At 42.2% G+C, this 18,787-nt stretch overlaps 1 protein-coding gene across 1 annotated transcript; it reads left to right on the top strand.

Annotated features, from left to right (window-relative positions):
• Positions 1-1,184: 1,184 nt before the first annotated feature.
• Positions 1,185-9,589, top strand: LOC125917079 (endonuclease 8-like 3). The gene is made up of 3 exons (XM_049623334.1): positions 1,185-1,626; positions 7,486-7,660; positions 9,111-9,589. Exons 1-3 carry the CDS (start codon positions 1,436-1,438, stop codon positions 9,291-9,293), a joined length of 549 nt encoding a protein of 182 aa, XP_049479291.1. The 5' UTR covers positions 1,185-1,435; the 3' UTR covers positions 9,294-9,589.
• The last annotated feature ends 9,198 nt before the right edge of the window (positions 9,590-18,787 follow it).

Consider the following 18,787-nt stretch of genomic DNA (forward strand, 5'->3'; position numbering starts at 1 on the left):
AGCATTGCTGGAAGGGACCACGCCTCCTCTTTCTATCCACTCCCCCCCGTTCAGTATCTTTCAGCACAGAGCCCTCAGAAGACCACAGTCTGAGGCCTCCTCATTCATTCCAACATTCTGAAACGCCTCTCTGCATCCCATTAACTATTTTCTTGTTATTTTTCTGAGTACGAAAGACTACAATTTAGAACATAGTATGGATTCCAAAATGCTAGGATGCTTTGTTGAAGCATTTTTAATTAGTGTCAAGTCTTTGTAATTCATCTTTGTCCAGTTTTAATAAGGCTTTCCCATTATGTGCCATTCACAGAAAGGGGAAAATGGGTGATGGGCACTGAGGAGGGCCTTTGTTGGGATCAGCACTGGGTGTTGTATGTAAGTGATGAACCACGGAAATCTGTCCCCAAAACCAAGAGCACGCTGTATGTTAGCCAATTTGACAATAAATTATATTTCTAAAAAAGAAACATTTTTAATTAATGTCAAGTCTTTGTAATTCATCTTTGTTTAATTTCAGTAAGCCTTTCCCAATATGTGTCATTCACAGAGACATTCCTGATAATCCAGAGACAGGCCTCTAACTGCTGATCTGTATACCATCCCTTAATTACCACTGCTTTATTGTGTTGCCTAATAGGAACAAAATTGGTAGCTGAATGACTTTTAAATGGTAAAAAAATAATAACAAGCAAATATAAATCTCTGTTAAAGCCACCTCTGCGCTGCTAGGAGTTGGTGAAATATTGCCCTTTCTATGATACTTTATTTCCTAACGAGAAGACAGTTAATCCTGAATTGTCCAAACTAGCTGTGTTGATAGTTCTATGCATTCACCATCATAAGTGAACTAAAAGGTTTTTTGTTTTTTTTTTTTTTAAAGTTTTAATGATATAAAAAGATGTTTCGGGGCACCTGGGTGGCTCAGTCGGTTGAGCATCCGACTTCAGCTCAGGTCATGATGTTGCGGTTTGTGGGTTCGAGCCCCGCATCCAGCTCTGCGCTGACAGCTTGGAGCCTGGAGCCTGCTTGGGATTCTGTGTCTCCTCTCTCTGCCCCTCCCCCACTCACATTTTGTCTCACTCTGTTTCTCAAAAATAAATAAATGTAAAAAAAAAATTTTTTTTTTAAAAGATGTTTCAAATAGTCAATATATATTATTATCACACTTCTAGGAACTCTGAAGTATCACTTCTCTCTCCTTCCAGATTCAATAATCAACAATGAAGACAATTCTATTGCCTTTGACAGCTTAGTGAAGTATCCTTGTAATAGTTTTGGAAAACCAAGTACAGAGGTGAAGGTCAACAGGAGAACAGTATTTGGAACTACAACCCTTGTCTTGACTGATTTCAGCAATAAATCCAGTGCTTTGGAAGGAAAAACAAGCCAAAGTGGGATACTAGGCAGAGAATTTCAAAACTCTCCTCCGACTGACATGTGTTTTAGGGATCCACTGCACCCCTCCAAGGAGAGAGCAAACCATAGAACTCAACCATCTAACAGAGTAAACGGATCACCTACGGCCTGTTCTCAGTCCAAATTATTTAGTCCAGCCTATAAAAAGTTAAAAACAACCCACTCCTCATCACCAGACCTCAAAAGTGGTAGCCCTGGATTTTCTAACAGGTATGATACCTCTAACCTTGATCTTGAAGGTATTTGCATTAAGTTTTGAGAAGCAGAAGAGTCGGCCCCTGCTAAGGAAGCTGCATTGATGTTGGTAAGGTGAATCAAACCCGGAAAGATGACTATAGCCATCTCCTTCCCGTGTTTTCTCTAGCTTATGATGTTAGGGAAGGGAAGAGAATGAAAAGCAGAATCTTCTGCATCTATCTGTAAAAAGTTATTTTACTCTTTTTTTTTTTTTTTTTTTTAAGTTTATTCATTTTGAGAGAGAGACAGCACAAGTTGGGGAGGGGCAGAGAGAGGGAGAGAATCTCAAGTAGGCTCCTAGTTGTCAGCGCAGAGCCCGACGTGGGGCTCAAACTCACAAAACCGCGAAATCACGACCTCAGCCAAAATCAAGGGTCTGGCTCTTAACCAACTCAGCCACCCAGGCATCCCCAAAGTTACTTTATTCTGACTGTAACCATGTACGTGCTCAGTACAGAATATTTGGAAAATACTGCAAAGTATAAAGAAAAATATCACCTGATAGCAATTACCACTGTTAGCATTATTTTAAAACATTTTTTAATGTTTATTTTTGAGAGAGAGAGAGATAGAACGCGAAGTGGGGGGCAAAGAGAGAGGGGGACACAGAATCCGAAGCAGGCTCCAGGCTCTGAGCTGTCAGCACAGAGCCCAAAGCAGGGCTAGAACTCACACGCTGTGAGATCATGACCTGAGCCGAAGTCAGAAACTTAACCAACTGAGCCACCCAGGTGCCCCTGCATTTTTTTTTTTATATTTCCTTCCAAAGAAAGATAGTTCTTCCGAAAGGGAGACTGTTAGTCATGAGAGTTTGGTATGTGTCTTCTAAAGAGAGAGAGAGGAGATACTTTCAGCAGCATTGCTGCCGAAGAAGGTGGCTGTATTCCAGCCGTGTGGGATGGTGTGTGTTTCAGCCACGAAGGCCCAGAGAGCGTGTGTGCCACAGTTGTAGCTGAACTTGAAAAGTTGTCATTGCAAATTCGTGAATACAGGCAGACCAGGTATGTTTTGAGACTCTCACCTTCCCATCTAGATGCAGCCTCCCAATGGCTGTCGCTGGAGATAGAGAAATTTTACTAAACGATGTCCCCCTTCTGTGATTACGGCAGCACCTAGAACTACCTGTCCACACTCTCTAGATCTTTATCTGGGGCTTCTCTACTCTGGCCACCTGCTCTTGGGCCTCCGTCAGAGAGAGGCATGTCTCCACAGTTTTCTTTTTCAAGCTGTGTTTTCCTTTTTCCTTCAGAAAGCAGGTGCCGTACATCCTGCGTTTTTAAATAAAGTGAAGTTGGAGCGTTTCCTTCCCATGGGTGTTGTCTTGCCAGCGGGAGAGAGGCAGAGGGAGAGTTGGTGTGCGTGGGATCTCATGCGATCGCAGGCGGGATTTGCGTTACTGGCTTCTCCACCGATGGGCTGTGTCCTGGCTGAGTGGAAGGTTCTTCCCTTGGGCCGCACCACCAGGGGCCACTTGATGTGCAGGTCCAGACCAGGCTCTGGGAACCCTTCGTTCGAGCTTACTTGCTAACAGATTTCCGAGGCGGTGTGTGGTCAGTACATGATTTTGTCTCCAGTTTCCTGTCACGACACTAAATTTGCCATCGGTTAGTCTTGATGATTTCTCCTTGACCGTCTCTCAAAAAATCTCATTCACAGTCATTTATAATATCTGTTTTAACTTGTGTCCATAATACTAAGAAATGGCAGATGTTTGAATTAAGCTATGGAGGCCAAGCATTTAAATGACTGGATCAGGACTAACTTTACATTTTAATCCCAATTAACATCTAATTAACATCTAACACCCTAATCAGAGGTCACGAAGGAGGTAGGGTCTGGAGCATCTGAGTTGGGAGACCATCCTGTAAGAAAGTCATTTGTTAAGTCTTTTCTGTAGCTTAAGAGCAAAGATGTAGATGTGATCATTTTAGTGTGGTGGCATTCTTTGTACTCAGCTGAAATATCTTGGCATATTTTTGTTTCCTTAGTGCTTTGTAGAAAATCTTAGACAATTTAACTAATGAATTAGGGATTTAAAAAAACATTACTGTAACCTTAAATTTAAATGATTTCTTCATAAGCCATTAGTAATAGGGTCATATGATTAATCACAGTGCATAACATTACTTAGAAACGCCGCAGCCTATGTATGTGTTGAATATAAGAACCCCAGGACTGAGACTCTAAAATCAATCAAGATCAACTAGCAGAATAAATGTCAAGTGATGAAATACATTCACCCAGCAGCCCTTCTGCACCCAGCTACTTTACAAGGAATAAATTGCAAATTACTGTCATTTATTTCATTTTTCTCCTTGTCTGGCAGCTTCAGTGTTCATCTTGTGGACAAGATGCCCAGCAGAAGCTCACAACCTAGTATGTGAAAACAGGTGGTCCACTCAGAGAATTTATAGGCAGTTTATTTTTTTTCTTTAATAATTATATGGTAATTAATTCGCCTTTTGTTCTCTTAATTACTGATCCCATCACTACACTACACGATACATGCTCTGTTGACGAGGCATATTTTCGGATTGGTCTTTGGATATACCGGAGTTTTATCCAGTGACCGGATTATGAATTAGATGGTCGAACCAGTTTTTTAGCAGTTCAGAGTACCTGCTAGAAACAGTTTCAAGTCTTTGATCCAATTAGTGTAAATACAGAACAAAACACAGTGGTACATATTCAGAGAATCCATGTGTTTGTTTGGGTGAAGGTTTCTCCTGAGCTGGTGCAGAGGTTTGCTTGGGTGAGGAAATAAAACTGGCAGAATCACTACCATTTTCTCACGTCTGTTACATCAAGGTTGGCAGAGTGCCACCTCTAACACCAGGGAAACACCCCTTATTCATGCTTCCTGTAACCTTCAGGGTATTCGATCCCCAAGAGAACCACCTGGGGCCAGCTAGGATGAGTCATTTTACCTCCCTGTGTTTGTTTTCATTCTTGAAATGCCACTGAGCTACAAAATCTACATTCAGTGAGACTGAAGGGTTCAAAAAAATGTAGACAGTGGTTTTATTATAAAGAATCACCCTATCTGTAAAATTAGTTAAGCCATGATGAATTGAGCATTGAAAACCTATCCATTTTAAAATTACACAGTTGTGCATGGTGATGTATTCTCTCTTGAGAAGAGTTTTTATCTGAGCTGTGTTCAGTGTTATTTATTCATTAACAAATATTTATTGAAAACCTATTATGCATCAAGCGCTGCTCAGTTCACATGACTTTTACCTTAGGAAACTACGGTTGGCAGAGCCAAATCCAGCCTCCCGCCTGATTTTATAAATAAAGTTTTATTGGAACACATTCCATTCCCGTTGGTTTCCATAGTTTCCATGGCCGCTTTTCATGCTACAATATCAGACAGAATTGAGTAGTCGCAAAGGAGACTGTTAAGACCCACAGGCCGAAAATATGTGCTATCTGAAAACATTTGTCAACCCTGATCCATTAACAGACCATTTATAGTCTATTAATGTTCAAAGTGATGGTCCTAATTATAAAATAAGTTGAACTATTCTTATGCTAAGTTTACCTAAGAAAATGTTCTGCTACAGTTTACAAAGTTCTTAAATAATGATGGAAACAAAGAGGAACCAGGAAGTCCTCGATTCCTCAGAACATTTATCCTGGATGATGTTTTCTATCATAAAATTAAGATTAGCTGTGCATAGAGTTGATGCGATCACAAGTGGCATCAGTATCTTGGTTACTTTCACTCTGCTTCACGACTCAATGTGCATATGAATCACCTGGGAATCTTGTTAACATGCAGATTCTAATTCAGTAGGCGATCTGGAGCAGGGTGGATAATTCTGTATTTCTTTTACTTTTTTAAGTTTATTGATTTATTTTGAGAGAGAGAAAGAAGGGGGGAGGAGCAGAGAGAGAGAGAGAGAATCACAAGCAGACTCTGCCGCACTGCCAGTGCTGAGCCTGACAAGGGGCTCGATCCCACGAACTCTGAGACCATGACCTGAGCCGAAACCAAGAGTCGGACGCTTCACAGACTGAGCCCCCCCCAGGCTCCCCTAATTCTGTGTTTCTCAGGCTCTCCCAGGTGATGCCGATGCTTCTAGTCAGCAGCCCATACTCTGAGTGCCAGGGATAAGAGAGCATATGGCTGTTGTTTTTCTTTAGCTTTATACCAAGGAAGAAAATGGAATGAAAGACAGAAATGAGGAGCCAGAGGGGACCCCTGGAGCCTTTTATCCCCAACTGAATCCTACCTTCCACCCTTCCACTTTGCCCCTCCCCAGGAAAGCTTTACTAGGAAAGAGTTTAAACCTCTCTTGGCTATATGGAACTCTGGAGATTTCTAGGTTGAAGCAGATGGCTTGGAAGTGTTCAACTAATTGTTATCTAAGACAGCCACTTCCATAATAATGTAGAAAACTGTTTGCAAGTGTGTATTTTTTTTTTTTATAAGAAAGCATCACTTCACTCCTATCAATATTCTTTACCTTTTTTTTCTTTCTCTTAACAGTTTCTTTAAAAGCACATTTATGGTCTACTTGCTTTGGTTTCAGTGTTTGTTTTTTTTTTTTTATTAAAAAAAATTTTTTTTAATGTATTTTTGAGAGACAGAGAGAGACTGAGCGTGAGTGGGAGAGGGGCAGAGAGAGAGAGGGAGACACAATTCCAAGCAGGCCCCAGGCTCTGAGCGGTCAGCGCAGAGCCCGACTCGGGGCTTAAACTCATGAGTAGTGAGATCACGACCTGAGCCAAAGTCAGACGCTTAACCGCCTGAGCCACCCAGGCAGCCCCACATTTTTGATGTTTCTTGACTTCTCTGCACCACCTAGATATTTAACTTCTCTTGAAGTTAAAATTTTAATGTATCCTCTTTTGGAAGGGGCATCGGAAAAATGGAGGGAGTATGGAAAAGAAAATCCTGTTGCCTTCCAGCTTTGCTATTTCTGGATGTTAATACAGTTGATCCTAATTGTGGGGGAGAATAAAGCTTCCCTACTGGCTTGACAAAATACACATTTCTTCTCTGCCAGGCAGCCCAGGCCTTGCTGAAATATGACTGCAACTATTATAGTAGCCTTGATCAAAGAAAAGTGTAGAAAATTGTCTTTAAAATGGACGATAGAAAGACTGATCTTTTTGGCCTTGTCACAGCCATCCACGAGAGCTTGCTACCGATGAGGAAATAATTAGAGAAGACTGTCATTCTAGTTACTTTGGGGGCTGGGGAGCTACTGAATTTGAGAATATTTTAGAGGAAATTAAAGTGGCCACCCTATACTACTGAGTAAGGGAAGAACCAGTTATCACAAATGAAAACTAAGGAAAGTAGGTGTGCTGGGTACACATTTCAGCTGTTTTCGTACTTCAGAAATGTTAATTGCATGCTTTGGGTGCACAGGTGGCTTTGGAGGTAAGTTAGGATTACCTGAGAAAAACAGGAATTAAACAGATGTGGTAGCAGTGTGTGGAATGACGTGCCATTGACCCTGGTCCCCTTTTTGGCACCTCATCTTTATACAAGCAGAATTCTTTTTTTTTTTTTTTTTTTTAATGTTTATTTTTTGAGAGAGAGAGAAAGAGAGAGTGAGCAGGGGAGGGGCACAGAGAGAAGAAGACACAGATTCTGAAACAGGCTCCAAGCTCTGAGCTGTCATGACAACACAGAGCTCCATGTGGGGCTCGAACCCACAGACCATGAGATCATGACCTGAGCCGAAGTCTGACACTTAACCGACGGAGGCAGCCGGGTACCCCCTGTACGAGCAGAATTCTAATGCAGGGGAAGGCGGTGGGGATTATCCCTTTAGCGCTGTTGGGCTGTAGTAACTTTGTAACCTGTCGTTACAGTGAACTTGGAATTAACATGACAGATGGTACCTGTGCATTAAATGCTGGCAGTCCTCGCTGCGGTAAACACAAGCGCCTGTGTGTTCTACGCGTTGTGCGGAAGGATGGCGAAAACAAGGGCAGGCAGTTTTACGCTTGTCCTCTACCTAGACAAGCGCAGTGCGGATTTTTCCAAGTACGTGTAAGATTTTTTCAAGCTCGCTGTAGTGTCATCACATGCTTCCATTATTAAGATGTAATGAGTAGCGATCTTGTTTTCCGCTTTCAGCTTTAAGTTTTATTTATTTAATTTGTTCACCTTTAAATTTTAAAGAGCCACACTGACATTCAGTCTAAAGCCTGAATGTTGAAGAACATAAAACTCAAGGAGCTTCATCAGAAACTGAAAAACTAATCAAATAATAGCCGTTAGATGATTCTGGTGTAGCCCGTGTGTAACCACAGGTGCAGATGTGTGGTCCTTGGTTTATAAAGGTAGAAAGGGACTGAGTGTTTTACGCAGGTGGCGAATAATTCAAGACACAAACGTGTTTTTCCTCCCTTCCACAAAACCTTTGGTGTATGCCCTGGGGAGAAGTACACGGGGGGGGGGGGGGGGGGGGGAATCACAGACATACCTTGGATTTACAGTAAACGTAGTGAATCCTATCACACAAGCTTGCACAACAACAATTTAGATGTAGGGCGGTTCCTCCCCCCTTGCCATTCTGGGAGCGTGTCCCTGGAAGTGAAGAGAGGACAGGACACTAGAGTCTGGGGTCCGTCTTCCTCCGACTCACCTTCTGTGTTTCTCAGAATGTGAGTCTCTCACTATGCTGACTGGTTTCAATGTTTAAATACATATTTCTGCAACCAACTGCTACATCTGGTGCATAACTGCAAATACTGATCTGTCTCAGTGCTGGAGCAAAAATTTTCTGACTGGGCTTACTGAGCTTGAAAACCTGTGTCTTCAGTGTGGTACTTTGCTAAGGAATTTTCCAAGGAAAACTGGATAATGACTGGGTCTGAACCCCTGCATGAGCAGTGACTGCATCCTACTGAACTGACAACATTCCCTCAAGGAGCTTTCGTAGACAAAATGGAAAAAATATTAGGTAGAAAATTAATAATATTACAGCCTGCTTTATAGTTCCCTTGAGGCCAATGTTTATAAGAGTAATACAGTGGAATCTGCCTAAATTCATCCATGTAATTCTGTATTGGATTCTTTTTATTCCTAAGAGATGAAGGAAGGAAGTTGAGTATTAAAATCATAACAAATCTTTGATCTTAATCGGTTTAACATAGCAGAAACACTGGTGATGGCTTTGCAGCAAGATGCTGATCGTTCTCAATTATTTTCAGTAAAGCAAGAGAACCCCTGTAAACATGTCTGTAGACAAAGAGAAGCTGAGCATTTGGGCAGTTTTTTGTGTGATTCAAGCAAATTTGCAGGAGAGATGCTTCGTACAGGATGTAAGCTTTTTTGAAGGGCAAGCACTAATGACTTCTGTCTATTTTCCAATGTCAGATTAACAGTGGCAGGGAACACGGGATGCGCTAACCAGATGCACCCAGGCTTAGGCTGTACGTGTTTCTAACCTGCATCCAAACTTCCCAATCCTTCTGTTTTAACCCTGTAGTGGGCGGATCTGTCCTTCCCATTCTGCAACCATGGCAGACGCTCTATCATGAGAACGGTGTTGAAGATTGGACCCAATAACGGAAAGAATTTTTTCGTGTGTCCTCTTGGGAAGGCAAAACAGTGCAATTTTTTCCAGTGGGCAGAAAATGGACCAGGAATAAAGATGATTCCAGGATGCTAATATTTTCTCCTTCTGTGGAATATCTGGCATTTAACGCCTTTAAACCATACATAATGTTTAGTTCCCTTTTGTTTAATAGAAAGGTTGTAAAACATCCTGGCACATTGTATAGTGACCGTAATATATGAGAGCTGTTCACTTTTTTTTTTTTTTAATGTATGCTGCTTTCCATTCTTGGCTGTGTATTTTTTTTACCCTGATAAAGGCTATATGTGTTCCATCGAATGTATAGTATATTCCACTTATCATGTTTATATAATGCATTTAATAATGACAATAAAGAATTTTTAGTGTGCTCTTGGCCTCTTGTAACTTCTTTGGGGAAGCATTGATTGGTTTTTGGTTTTTTTCTTTTTGACAGGATTATGTAGTCCAGTGAAATAGCTAATTACTTTGTCTGCAATGAGTCATTTTCTCAGGGATTGCCACTCTTCATAGCATATGATTAAAGGTACTTCTTGTTTTCGTAAATGAAATTTAAGATGAGATCACCTCTGGAAAAGAATATTTCTGTATTCTTTTCAATAACATCAAGTTCCTCTTAGACATTAGAGATAAGCCAAATACTTGGATAGCTTAATACATTTTCATGGAAACTTATGGAGATTCAGAATATAAAAGTAACATTTAAGAACAGAAGAAGTAGTCTGTATATCTTTAAAAGAGAAGTTGAGGGGCGCCTGGGTGGCGCAGTCGGTTAAGCGTCCGACTTCAGCCAGGTCACGATCTCGCGGTCCGTGAGTTCGAGCCCCGCGTCAGGCTCTGGGCTGATGGCTCGGAGCCTGGAGCCTGTTTCCGATTCTGTGTCTCCCTCTCTCTCTGACCCTCCCCCGTTCATGCTCTGTCTCTCTCTGTCCCAAAAATAAATAAAAAACGTTGAAAAAAAAAATTAAAAAAAAAAAAAAAGAAGTTGATTTAAATGTTTCTGATTGATTTTAATATCTGAAATTAATTTTTAAAAATAAGTCCATTTATAAAGCTTAATACTGTGCTTTTATTTTTTTATTTCTCATTTTAGTTTCTCTCCCTTATTTTATCCCCTCAAATTTAGTGCAGGTAACTATATAATTAAAGAAAACTTCAATGTTAGGTTATTTCTGCATGTTTGTGGAAAATTCCATTCAGAGCTGATTCAGTCTAGTAAAAAGATTTTTTATAAAGAAAAGGACAAGGGCACCTGGGTGGCTCAGTCAGTTAATTGACTGTTGATCTCAGCTTTGGTTTTGATCTCAGGGTTGTGAGTTCAAGCCCCACATCGGGCGTGAAGCCTACTTTGGGAAAAAAAAAAAAAAAACAAGAGAACGACGGGCTCCTGGGTGGCTCAGTTGGCTAAGCATCTGACTCTTGATTTTGGCTCAGGTCATGATCTCATGGTTAATGGGATCCAGCCCTTTGTTGGGCTCTGGGCTGACATCACAGAGCCTGCTTGGGATTCTCTCTGTCTCTCTCTCTCAAACATTAAAAAAAAAAAAAAAAAAAAAAAAAAAAAGGACAGCAGAGAAGATAGCTTGAACCTGTCTCCCATTCTGTCACTAAATTCTCCGTGCAGAGTTTTGAGAATCATCAGCATATGAAATCAGCAAGGGCAGAACATAAGGTATCCTCTTGCCAGCGTTTGAGCTCTATGCTGAAGACACAGATTTGGAACCAACCTAAAATCAGTGATCCTACCTGAAGAACTGAACAGGACAGTGACCACAAGGCAGACCGGGAACTGAGCTGGACCATGGGTGATCTCAGCTGATCTGAAGTGAAATACACAGTGTTGTGCGTTCAGAAAAAAACTGTGGATTCTTTGTGCCACAGGGAGGGAAAGGCACCTCTCAAATGAGGCTTCCATAAATTAGCAAATTAATGCCAAGGAAATCTCGGCAAATGAAACACAACCAGGGGCGCCTGGGTGCTCAGACTTCGTCCAACTTCAGCTCAGGTCATGATCTCCAGGTCTGTAAGTTTGAGCCCCCCATCAGGCTCTGTGCTGACAGCTGGGAGCCTGGAGCCTTCTTCAGATTCTGTGTCTCCCTCTCTCTCTGCCCCTACCCCACTCACGCTCTGTCTCTCTCAAAAATAAACATTACAAAGGAAACTTTTTAATGACAATCAATTTCAGTCTGATACAATTTGATACTTCTCTAATAAGAAATATACAGGATGTATATGAAGAAAATGGTACCGGGAAGCATCAATGAACCAAATGGATAAGCAGAACAGGGTCTTATTTGGAAAGAATGCTTGAAAAATGGCACTCATTCAAACCTCATTTTGAGTTTTGACTAAATTTCCCCTCAAAACCTCGAGGAGGTTTATGCTTCCATTGTGGAGCAAGCTCTAACTGAGCCCAGCTCTAGATTCTGGACAACCTGATCAATAGATTCCGCCCACAATCAGACAACACTGGAGAGTGAACAAAAGCAGGCAGATTCTGGATTGATGTAAGACTTGGAAGGAGAGACCAGCTGGAGGTAACCTCCCATTTTTCTTTTTTAGTTTTTTTTTCCTGAGGGCAGAACAAAATCAGTACCCAGTGGGCAGGCCAAAGTCTGGCAGAAAGGGGGCCTGAAGAGGCCACGGTCATTCTGGCCAACCACGGCCACTGGAAAAGGGGGGGATAGAGATCTGAGATGGCGAGCCCCAAGTTTTGTGCTTCAGCTCTGCCCTTGTCTTCGCCTGACCCCTGAACCGCACTCGTGTGTGGGGGCCGACTGAACACAGAACAGCTGAGGATATGAGAACCCAACCAAGATTTAATCCATTGCCTAAGAGAATTTGCAGTGTGAGTCTGACCAAATTAGTGGCCTGCTGAGACCAACACATCAACCCTCTCCAGAGGAATATTCCAAATCCAGACCCGCCTCCATGTAATATTTAGGATTCCATCCAAATTATGCAACATAAGAGGAACCAGAATAACGTGACCCAGTTTCAGAGAGAAGACAACCAACCAAGACCGATGCCACAATGACTGAGATGTGGGAATTAGCAAACGAGGACTTTAGAGCAGCGAGAGTAACTGTGCCCTTGGTTGTTGACGTGATGCCAGACGGAAATGGAAATCGTTAAGAACCTGAAAAGGCAAATACCTAGAGCACAAAGTATTTCGTATTTTCTTGTGGTTTCTTTACATGGGACTGTTGAAAGCAATATAACATTGTCCTGTAAGAGTCGTACTGTATGCAGGTAGATTACAATGACCGTAGCATGAAGAGAGAGGGGTCGAAGGAACGCTAAGATGCAGGTTGCCTACATTTTATGCAAAGTGGTGCCATTTTATCTCGGTCGTCAGAGGCGATAGCTGTAATACCTACGGATTTTCAATCACTCCAATATTTTCTCAATCCCCCACGCTCCCCCCCTCTCCTTCGGAGATTGCGATGATACAGATGTTACTCAGCTCGTTAGATTGCTGTTGTCCCCGAGTCTCTTCTGTGTTCGTCACTAGGTAGACTCTCCAGCAAGCTTTTTTATTTTGGTGAATGTGCTTTTTCAGTCGTGGAATTTCTACCTGGTTCTTTTGCGAAACTTCTGTCTGCGGAGATTTTCCATTTTTTCCATTGTTTTCGAGAGAATTTATCACTGATTCCGGAAGCACTTTTGAGATCCTTGTTGGATAACCCGAACATCTGGTTCACCTCATTATTGCCACCGGTTGAGTGTCTTGTCTTCTTTCCATTGGGCCTCTCCTGGTTTGGGGCACGAGAGGTGATGTTTTTGTTGTCTCCTGGGTGTTTGGTGATTAGGTTAGGAATCTCTGGAGCCTGTCTACCCGAGCCTGCTGCTGCTCTGCTTTGACTGAATGTGCAGGTTCCGCCTTACGCTGCGGGCTTCAGTCCCGGGGACAGTGTAGGTTACGGAGCCCTCGCGAGGCGATTCCGGTCCGCTTCATGCTATTCCTGCCGTGGCCCCTGCTCCATGCTTCTGGCCGGGCAAAGAGGTGACTGCCTAGGCTGCCCGGTGCTCCTAGGCCATCTTCCGCAGGGGGGCGAGGGCAGAAGCCATTGTGTCTCTGACTCCTGATGCTTCCAGGTCGAGGGAAGCAGGTACCGTTCTTGTCCCACGTCAGTGGCTCTGACACCTGCAGCAGCAGGACCGGGACATGGCTGTCACCCTTCGGAGCCTGTGTCTGCTCATCCTCGTGCCAGACTTTCAGGAGATGCTGTGTGGTCTCCTGGTTTTCGTGTCTTTGGAGTTCGTCTGTCTGTTTCTTGGTCTTTCAAACCAGTATCGTATGAATATAAAGGCTTTTGGTGATGGGGGAGAACTGGGGATGAGGTAGGAAGCGAAATGAGGAAGATGGTTTTAAGAGCCGCTGTTTCTTGGGGCATCTGGGTGGCTCAGTCGGTTAAGCGTCCAACTTCGGCTCAGGTCATGATCTTGCGGTTCGTGAGTTCAAGCCCCGCGTCGGGCTCTGTGCTGACAGCTCAGAGCCTGGAGCCTTTTTCAGATTCTGTGTCTCCCTCTCTCTCTCTGACCCTCCCCCGTTCATGTTCTGTCTCTCTCTGTCTCAAAAATAAATAAACGTTAAAAAAAAATTAAAAAAATAAAAGAGCCACTGTTTCTTGAGCCCTTACTTTGTGACAGCTGCTGTCATTGCCCTAGAGCATTTCACTTCATCCTCTCGACCACCCATGAAATAGGCTTTATTACTGTCGTTGTTATCTCTCATTTCCCGGTTTAGGAAACCTGGTTAACGTAGGTTAAGTAGGAGATGTGCGTGTGTCACACAGGCCATGCTCGTGCGCACACTCTGAGATAAACTCTTCTCCTTTCTATGCATTGAAGAAAGGTGCTCTTCCCAGAATTGCGCATCTTAAATATGTACAAATACCTAAGATACACAAATGGAAACAACTGTGGTATGATGATAAAATTATGCTAATGTTTTCCCTGAAACCTATCTTGTTAAATGTGCAATATTAAAATGTCTACAAATTTATGAAGCGCCTTGGGGCTCAGTCAGTTAAGCGTCTGATTCTTGATTTCAGCTCAGGCCATGGTCTTGTGTCATGAGAGTGGAGCCCCAAGTCAGAGGGGAGTGTAGAGCCTGCTTGGGATATTCTCTCTCTCTCTCTCTCTCTCTCTCTCTCTCTCTGCCCTCCCCTGCTCACCCACACACATGTGTTCTCTTTCCCTGTCAAAATAAACTTACGTTAAATTTCCACTGCCTTCTGTTGTTTTCATTTATTTAATTTCCATTAATTTTTTTTAAACCCATTGTTTTCGTGTACTTGCTCAAGGCACCTGTCGCTACATATTCCAAGTCACCGTGGCCAGCAGGTTGGCATGTGAAATCAAAGAATAGATGTTCTGATGAGTTTCCAAAAGATGTAACCTCTTTTTCCTTTGTGGGTTGCACAGTACTTGCTGTCTCTTCTGGAGCTTATACTGTGTCTCAGGCTCAGTTACATGTCCTGGCAGCATTCCTGATGTTCACCTCTTTAAGGGATTATATATACCTCTTTTTTCTTCCCCACAGAATCTTACCAAGTATCGTGCCTTGTGCACGGTAGAAACTTGGTAAACATCTGTTGAATTTAATGGATAAAAGTTTAATATAATGTCAGTCTGTTGAACATTTTTAACCTCGTTACCGCTACTCAAACACGAGTGCACTTAAATGTCATTGACAAGAGTGTTGCGGGTTTATCATAAAAGAGAAATTCCTCAGTGTCTAAAAGCTGTTAAATCTTTGCAGCAATTTAAATGAAAGTTTCCTTCTCTCTCTCTCTCTCTCTCGCTCTCTCTCCCCCCCCCCCCCCCGTCTCTGTCTCTGTCTCTTTCTTTTTTAGCATTCCATAGATAGTTGCTTACAAATGGACAGGCCAAAACTAATCAGATCAAAGAGTATGCATTCATTGAGAAGGAAAAAAAAGATAAAAGTAATGCTGTCTTACTCCAACACTGTATTTAATAACATAAAGATGAAAAAATGTAACTACGCACCATGAGTTTGAACCTCTTCATTTTCTAGGAAACCAAGTCGACTGGTTTAAATACCTTGTTAGTTTTGAATTCATTTAATCTCTATCATGCACCTACTATGTAGAAAACTCAATAGTAGGTGGGCTGAAAGGAGCGCCTGCCCATCTGTAAGTGAGGTGGGAAATTAAAAGGAATGAGAGCCCCACAAGTCAGGTGCAGAAAGGACAGTGAAGGAAAGCTCCCATCCGATTCAGGAGCTAGAAGCGCTCCAGGAAAGAGCGGACGATTGGATTTCCTCCTTGGCGAAGATTTGCATAAGTAGAAGGGCATTTCAGGCGTGAGCTCAGCACACACAGAGGTATCTAACAGCAACGGCACAGGGTGTGTGGGGAATAGCAAATAGTCCCGTTTGGCTTGAAATCATGTATGTGAAGGAAAGCTAGTACAGGGAAAAAAATGGACATAGGGCATGTACAGGAAGAGAAATCTGTAAAGGGAGAATTAATTCCATTTCACCGCTACAAATGGATTTTCTGAGAAGGGCCAGTTCTTTGTCCTGAGGATGTGAAAATAAAGAAGTCGCTCTCTCCCCTGAAGGAGCCCACAGGCAGCGAGCAAGCCAGGGTACCCTGGGACCCGTGCTAGATTAGCTATGCAAACAGAGGGCGTTTTGAACACGTAAGGAATCTATTCTGGGGGTGTGATGAGAAAGGGTAGCTACAATGTTTAATTACGCAGAGTCTGGAATTAGATGGAGTTCTTCAAGACTGCCAATTTAAAGACCTGCCCTCTCCCTTACCTAGACCTTGACCATGTGACTCTGAACACATTTGAAGCTTTGGCTCCTGAGTGCTAATCCCCGGTTCACTCATCGGATGAGTCTCGGGACCAAAGGGCCCACTGCACAGCGCTGTTTTGAAGATAAAGTGTTGTATCCATTTAATGGGCTTAGCACAGCACCTGGCAGTTAAAGACTCAAGTTCATTCCACTGTCTTTATTATTTACAGTGATGCTCTTACTAGTATCCCTGCAACTATTGTGGGAGGTTTCAGAGGGGAAACAGCAATGGCAGTGGCCCGAAGGAAGGATTTGATTTCACCAGACAGAGACCTGTGTGGGCACCTCAGGAAATACATGTTGTGTTTGGGGAACAGAGAGCCCAGAACTTTAAAAAAAAAAAAAAAAAAAAAAAAAAAGGTATTAGGAAGGAGATGCTGGGGTGAGTTTTATGTGCCCAGTGACGCACCAAAAATTTAGACATAGAAAACACAAAAGAACTACTAAGAACCTTAATTCGTGAAGGAGATGCAAAGGTTTGGAAAAATCCAGGTGTTCTATTTCTACATGGAAATCGTACATGCCAATAAGGAGTATAAATCACTGTACAATTACTCTAGTCTTTTCTCCCCCTGTTTCTTTGATGGCAGAAGAGACCTGGGTTTAAGTGCATTGAAGCTCTGCGTGTGTAGTGTTTCTGAGAAAGCAGGTCATAGGATCGCACCATTTCACCCAGCGCGATGGATCCGCACAGTCTGCAGGGTCCCGTTCCTTGAAGTCTACTTTAAAAGGGGTAAATCCAGTGCTGAACAAGGCCTGGGGCAGGCACAGGATGGAAGGACCCTGTTCTTGGAAGATGCAGGAGGAAAGCTGAGGGTTTGGGAGTTAAAACGCTTTCTACTTGTTCTATGGATCCTGTTGGCTTCTCTAATGAAAGAGTAGCGAGAGACGGAAAAAAGTTTAAAAGAGCTGAAGATATGAAAGCATGATAGGAAAAAAAGTAGAGCTTGTGAACAGCAAGGCAAAGAGGAAGAGACTCCAGAAGCATCTGTATGGGCCCTTTGCATCCATTGTTGGCAATCAGAAACACAAATATACGGATAGTCAACAAAAGAACAGCCTTCTAAATTTTTAACACTACACACTGGCTTTTTGGACGAAACTCCATCATGAAATGGAAACTGCAAAGCAAATTAGCATTGTCCTTGCAACAATTCCTCATCTACCTTCCGTGTTAATGCCTCTGGGTCACACCCAACCACTAGCTTTGGCATCTTGGTTTACATGTTAATAAATACTCGTCGGCTTTTAATAGGCATATTTTCCTCATTATTGTGTTATTACATTCAGCTTGTTTGGCCGCATTTAAGAAGAATTTATTTAGCTATCAATGGCAGAAAACAATTCAGGAAGCTGAACGGAGCAGGAAGAATGTGAAATCTAAGTATTTGAGTTGGTTATTGACTCATTAGTTTAATAACGCGTTTTCTCCCAACTTGAATAATTTAAATGCATTAGAAATGATACAGCATTAAAAAGTGCATTCTTAAAATGGTAAACACTGGATCTAGGATCTGAGTTTGTAGTTATGACTTATTTAAAATAAACAAGCAAATTCCATTGAGATATGGTCTCATTTTCAGGAATGGTCTATTAGCAGGCGGCAGTGAGTGCAACAATTAACCATATCAGCACATTAAAGCCTAATGTCTAAACTCAACATAGCAACAAACACACATCCTACCACGGCCTATTAAGTAATCAGAAATGATTGCAGATAATTAGCTCGTGAACAGCTGCACAAACTCAAGTATTCCATTTTTTATCAGACATGGAGACTTCCAGGGGAAGGGAGGTTTATCAGCTCTGTCCTGAACTGGGTGGGAATGTCCCCCTGAAACGAGATTAGGAACGGGATTCTCACATTTGATGGCATATTGCCCTTTTTAATTTTCTTTTGATAGTACTGCTAATGTTCACATGAATAAAGTTCCGTAAGTGAAAAACCTATAGAACCAAGGATATTACCAATGACCAAAAAGCACTTATGAAATAGAATAGGGAAATCAGTTAGTAAAATTCCTTCAATGAGTGTGTATTTTTTTTCACTTTTACATCACACTTGATTTGCACACTCCCACATGTCCCTTCTGAATGAGCTTATATTCAGATATCTATCTCTGATCATATTTTTACAGTAAACATGTAGTTGCATTTGAATCAATAAATGTTCTTGATAAGTATTTCTTAACAAATGAGTTTCCTTTTTCTCGATCTTTTTTTTTTTTTAACTAAAAAAAAAACCCTGCTGAACAGAACATGATAACTATCTTTAGAAATCTGAGGGACTGGGGCGCCTGGTCGCTCAGTCGGTAGGCATCTACCTCTTGATTTCGGCTCGGGTCATGATCCCAGGGTCGTGAGATCCAGCCCAAAGTTGTGGAGTTGCTTGGGCTTCTCTCTCTCTCTCTCTCTCTCTCTCTCTCTCAAGTAAAATAAAATAAAAAGTCCTGAGGGACTGATATGACAAAGAATTATGTTCTTTCACACAGGTCCAAAAAACAGAACTAAGGGATGTGGGATTATGGATTTAATAGAAAGGACAAAATTTCCAAAATTAGAGGTCTTAAAACTGAGCTGGGTACAGTGAGATATTTAGGTCCTGCCTGGATGTCATCAAATAAATTCAGTGACCTCCTCCAAGGGCAGATTGGTTAGAAAGGACCTTAGGTTCTGGCAAAGGCTCCTTCCCATTGTAAAATCCTAGGAATTAAACCTCTGAAGGAAATGATTTGGC

Source organism: Panthera uncia, unplaced genomic scaffold (genome assembly GCF_023721935.1).
Source record: "Panthera uncia isolate 11264 unplaced genomic scaffold, Puncia_PCG_1.0 HiC_scaffold_1459, whole genome shotgun sequence".
NCBI classification, from domain to species: domain Eukaryota; kingdom Metazoa; phylum Chordata; class Mammalia; order Carnivora; family Felidae; genus Panthera; species Panthera uncia.

Coding starts and splice junctions, on each gene's coding strand:
- LOC125917079 (XM_049623334.1), top strand. CDS start 1,436: ATGTGTTTTAGGGATCCACTGCACCCCTCCAAGGAGAGAGCAAACCAT. Junction 1,627..7,485: donor AGCCCTGGATTTTCTAACAG/GTATGATACCTC, acceptor CTGTCGTTACAG/TGAACTTGGAATTAACATGA. Junction 7,661..9,110: donor CGCAGTGCGGATTTTTCCAA/GTACGTGTAAGA, acceptor TTAACCCTGTAG/TGGGCGGATCTGTCCTTCCC.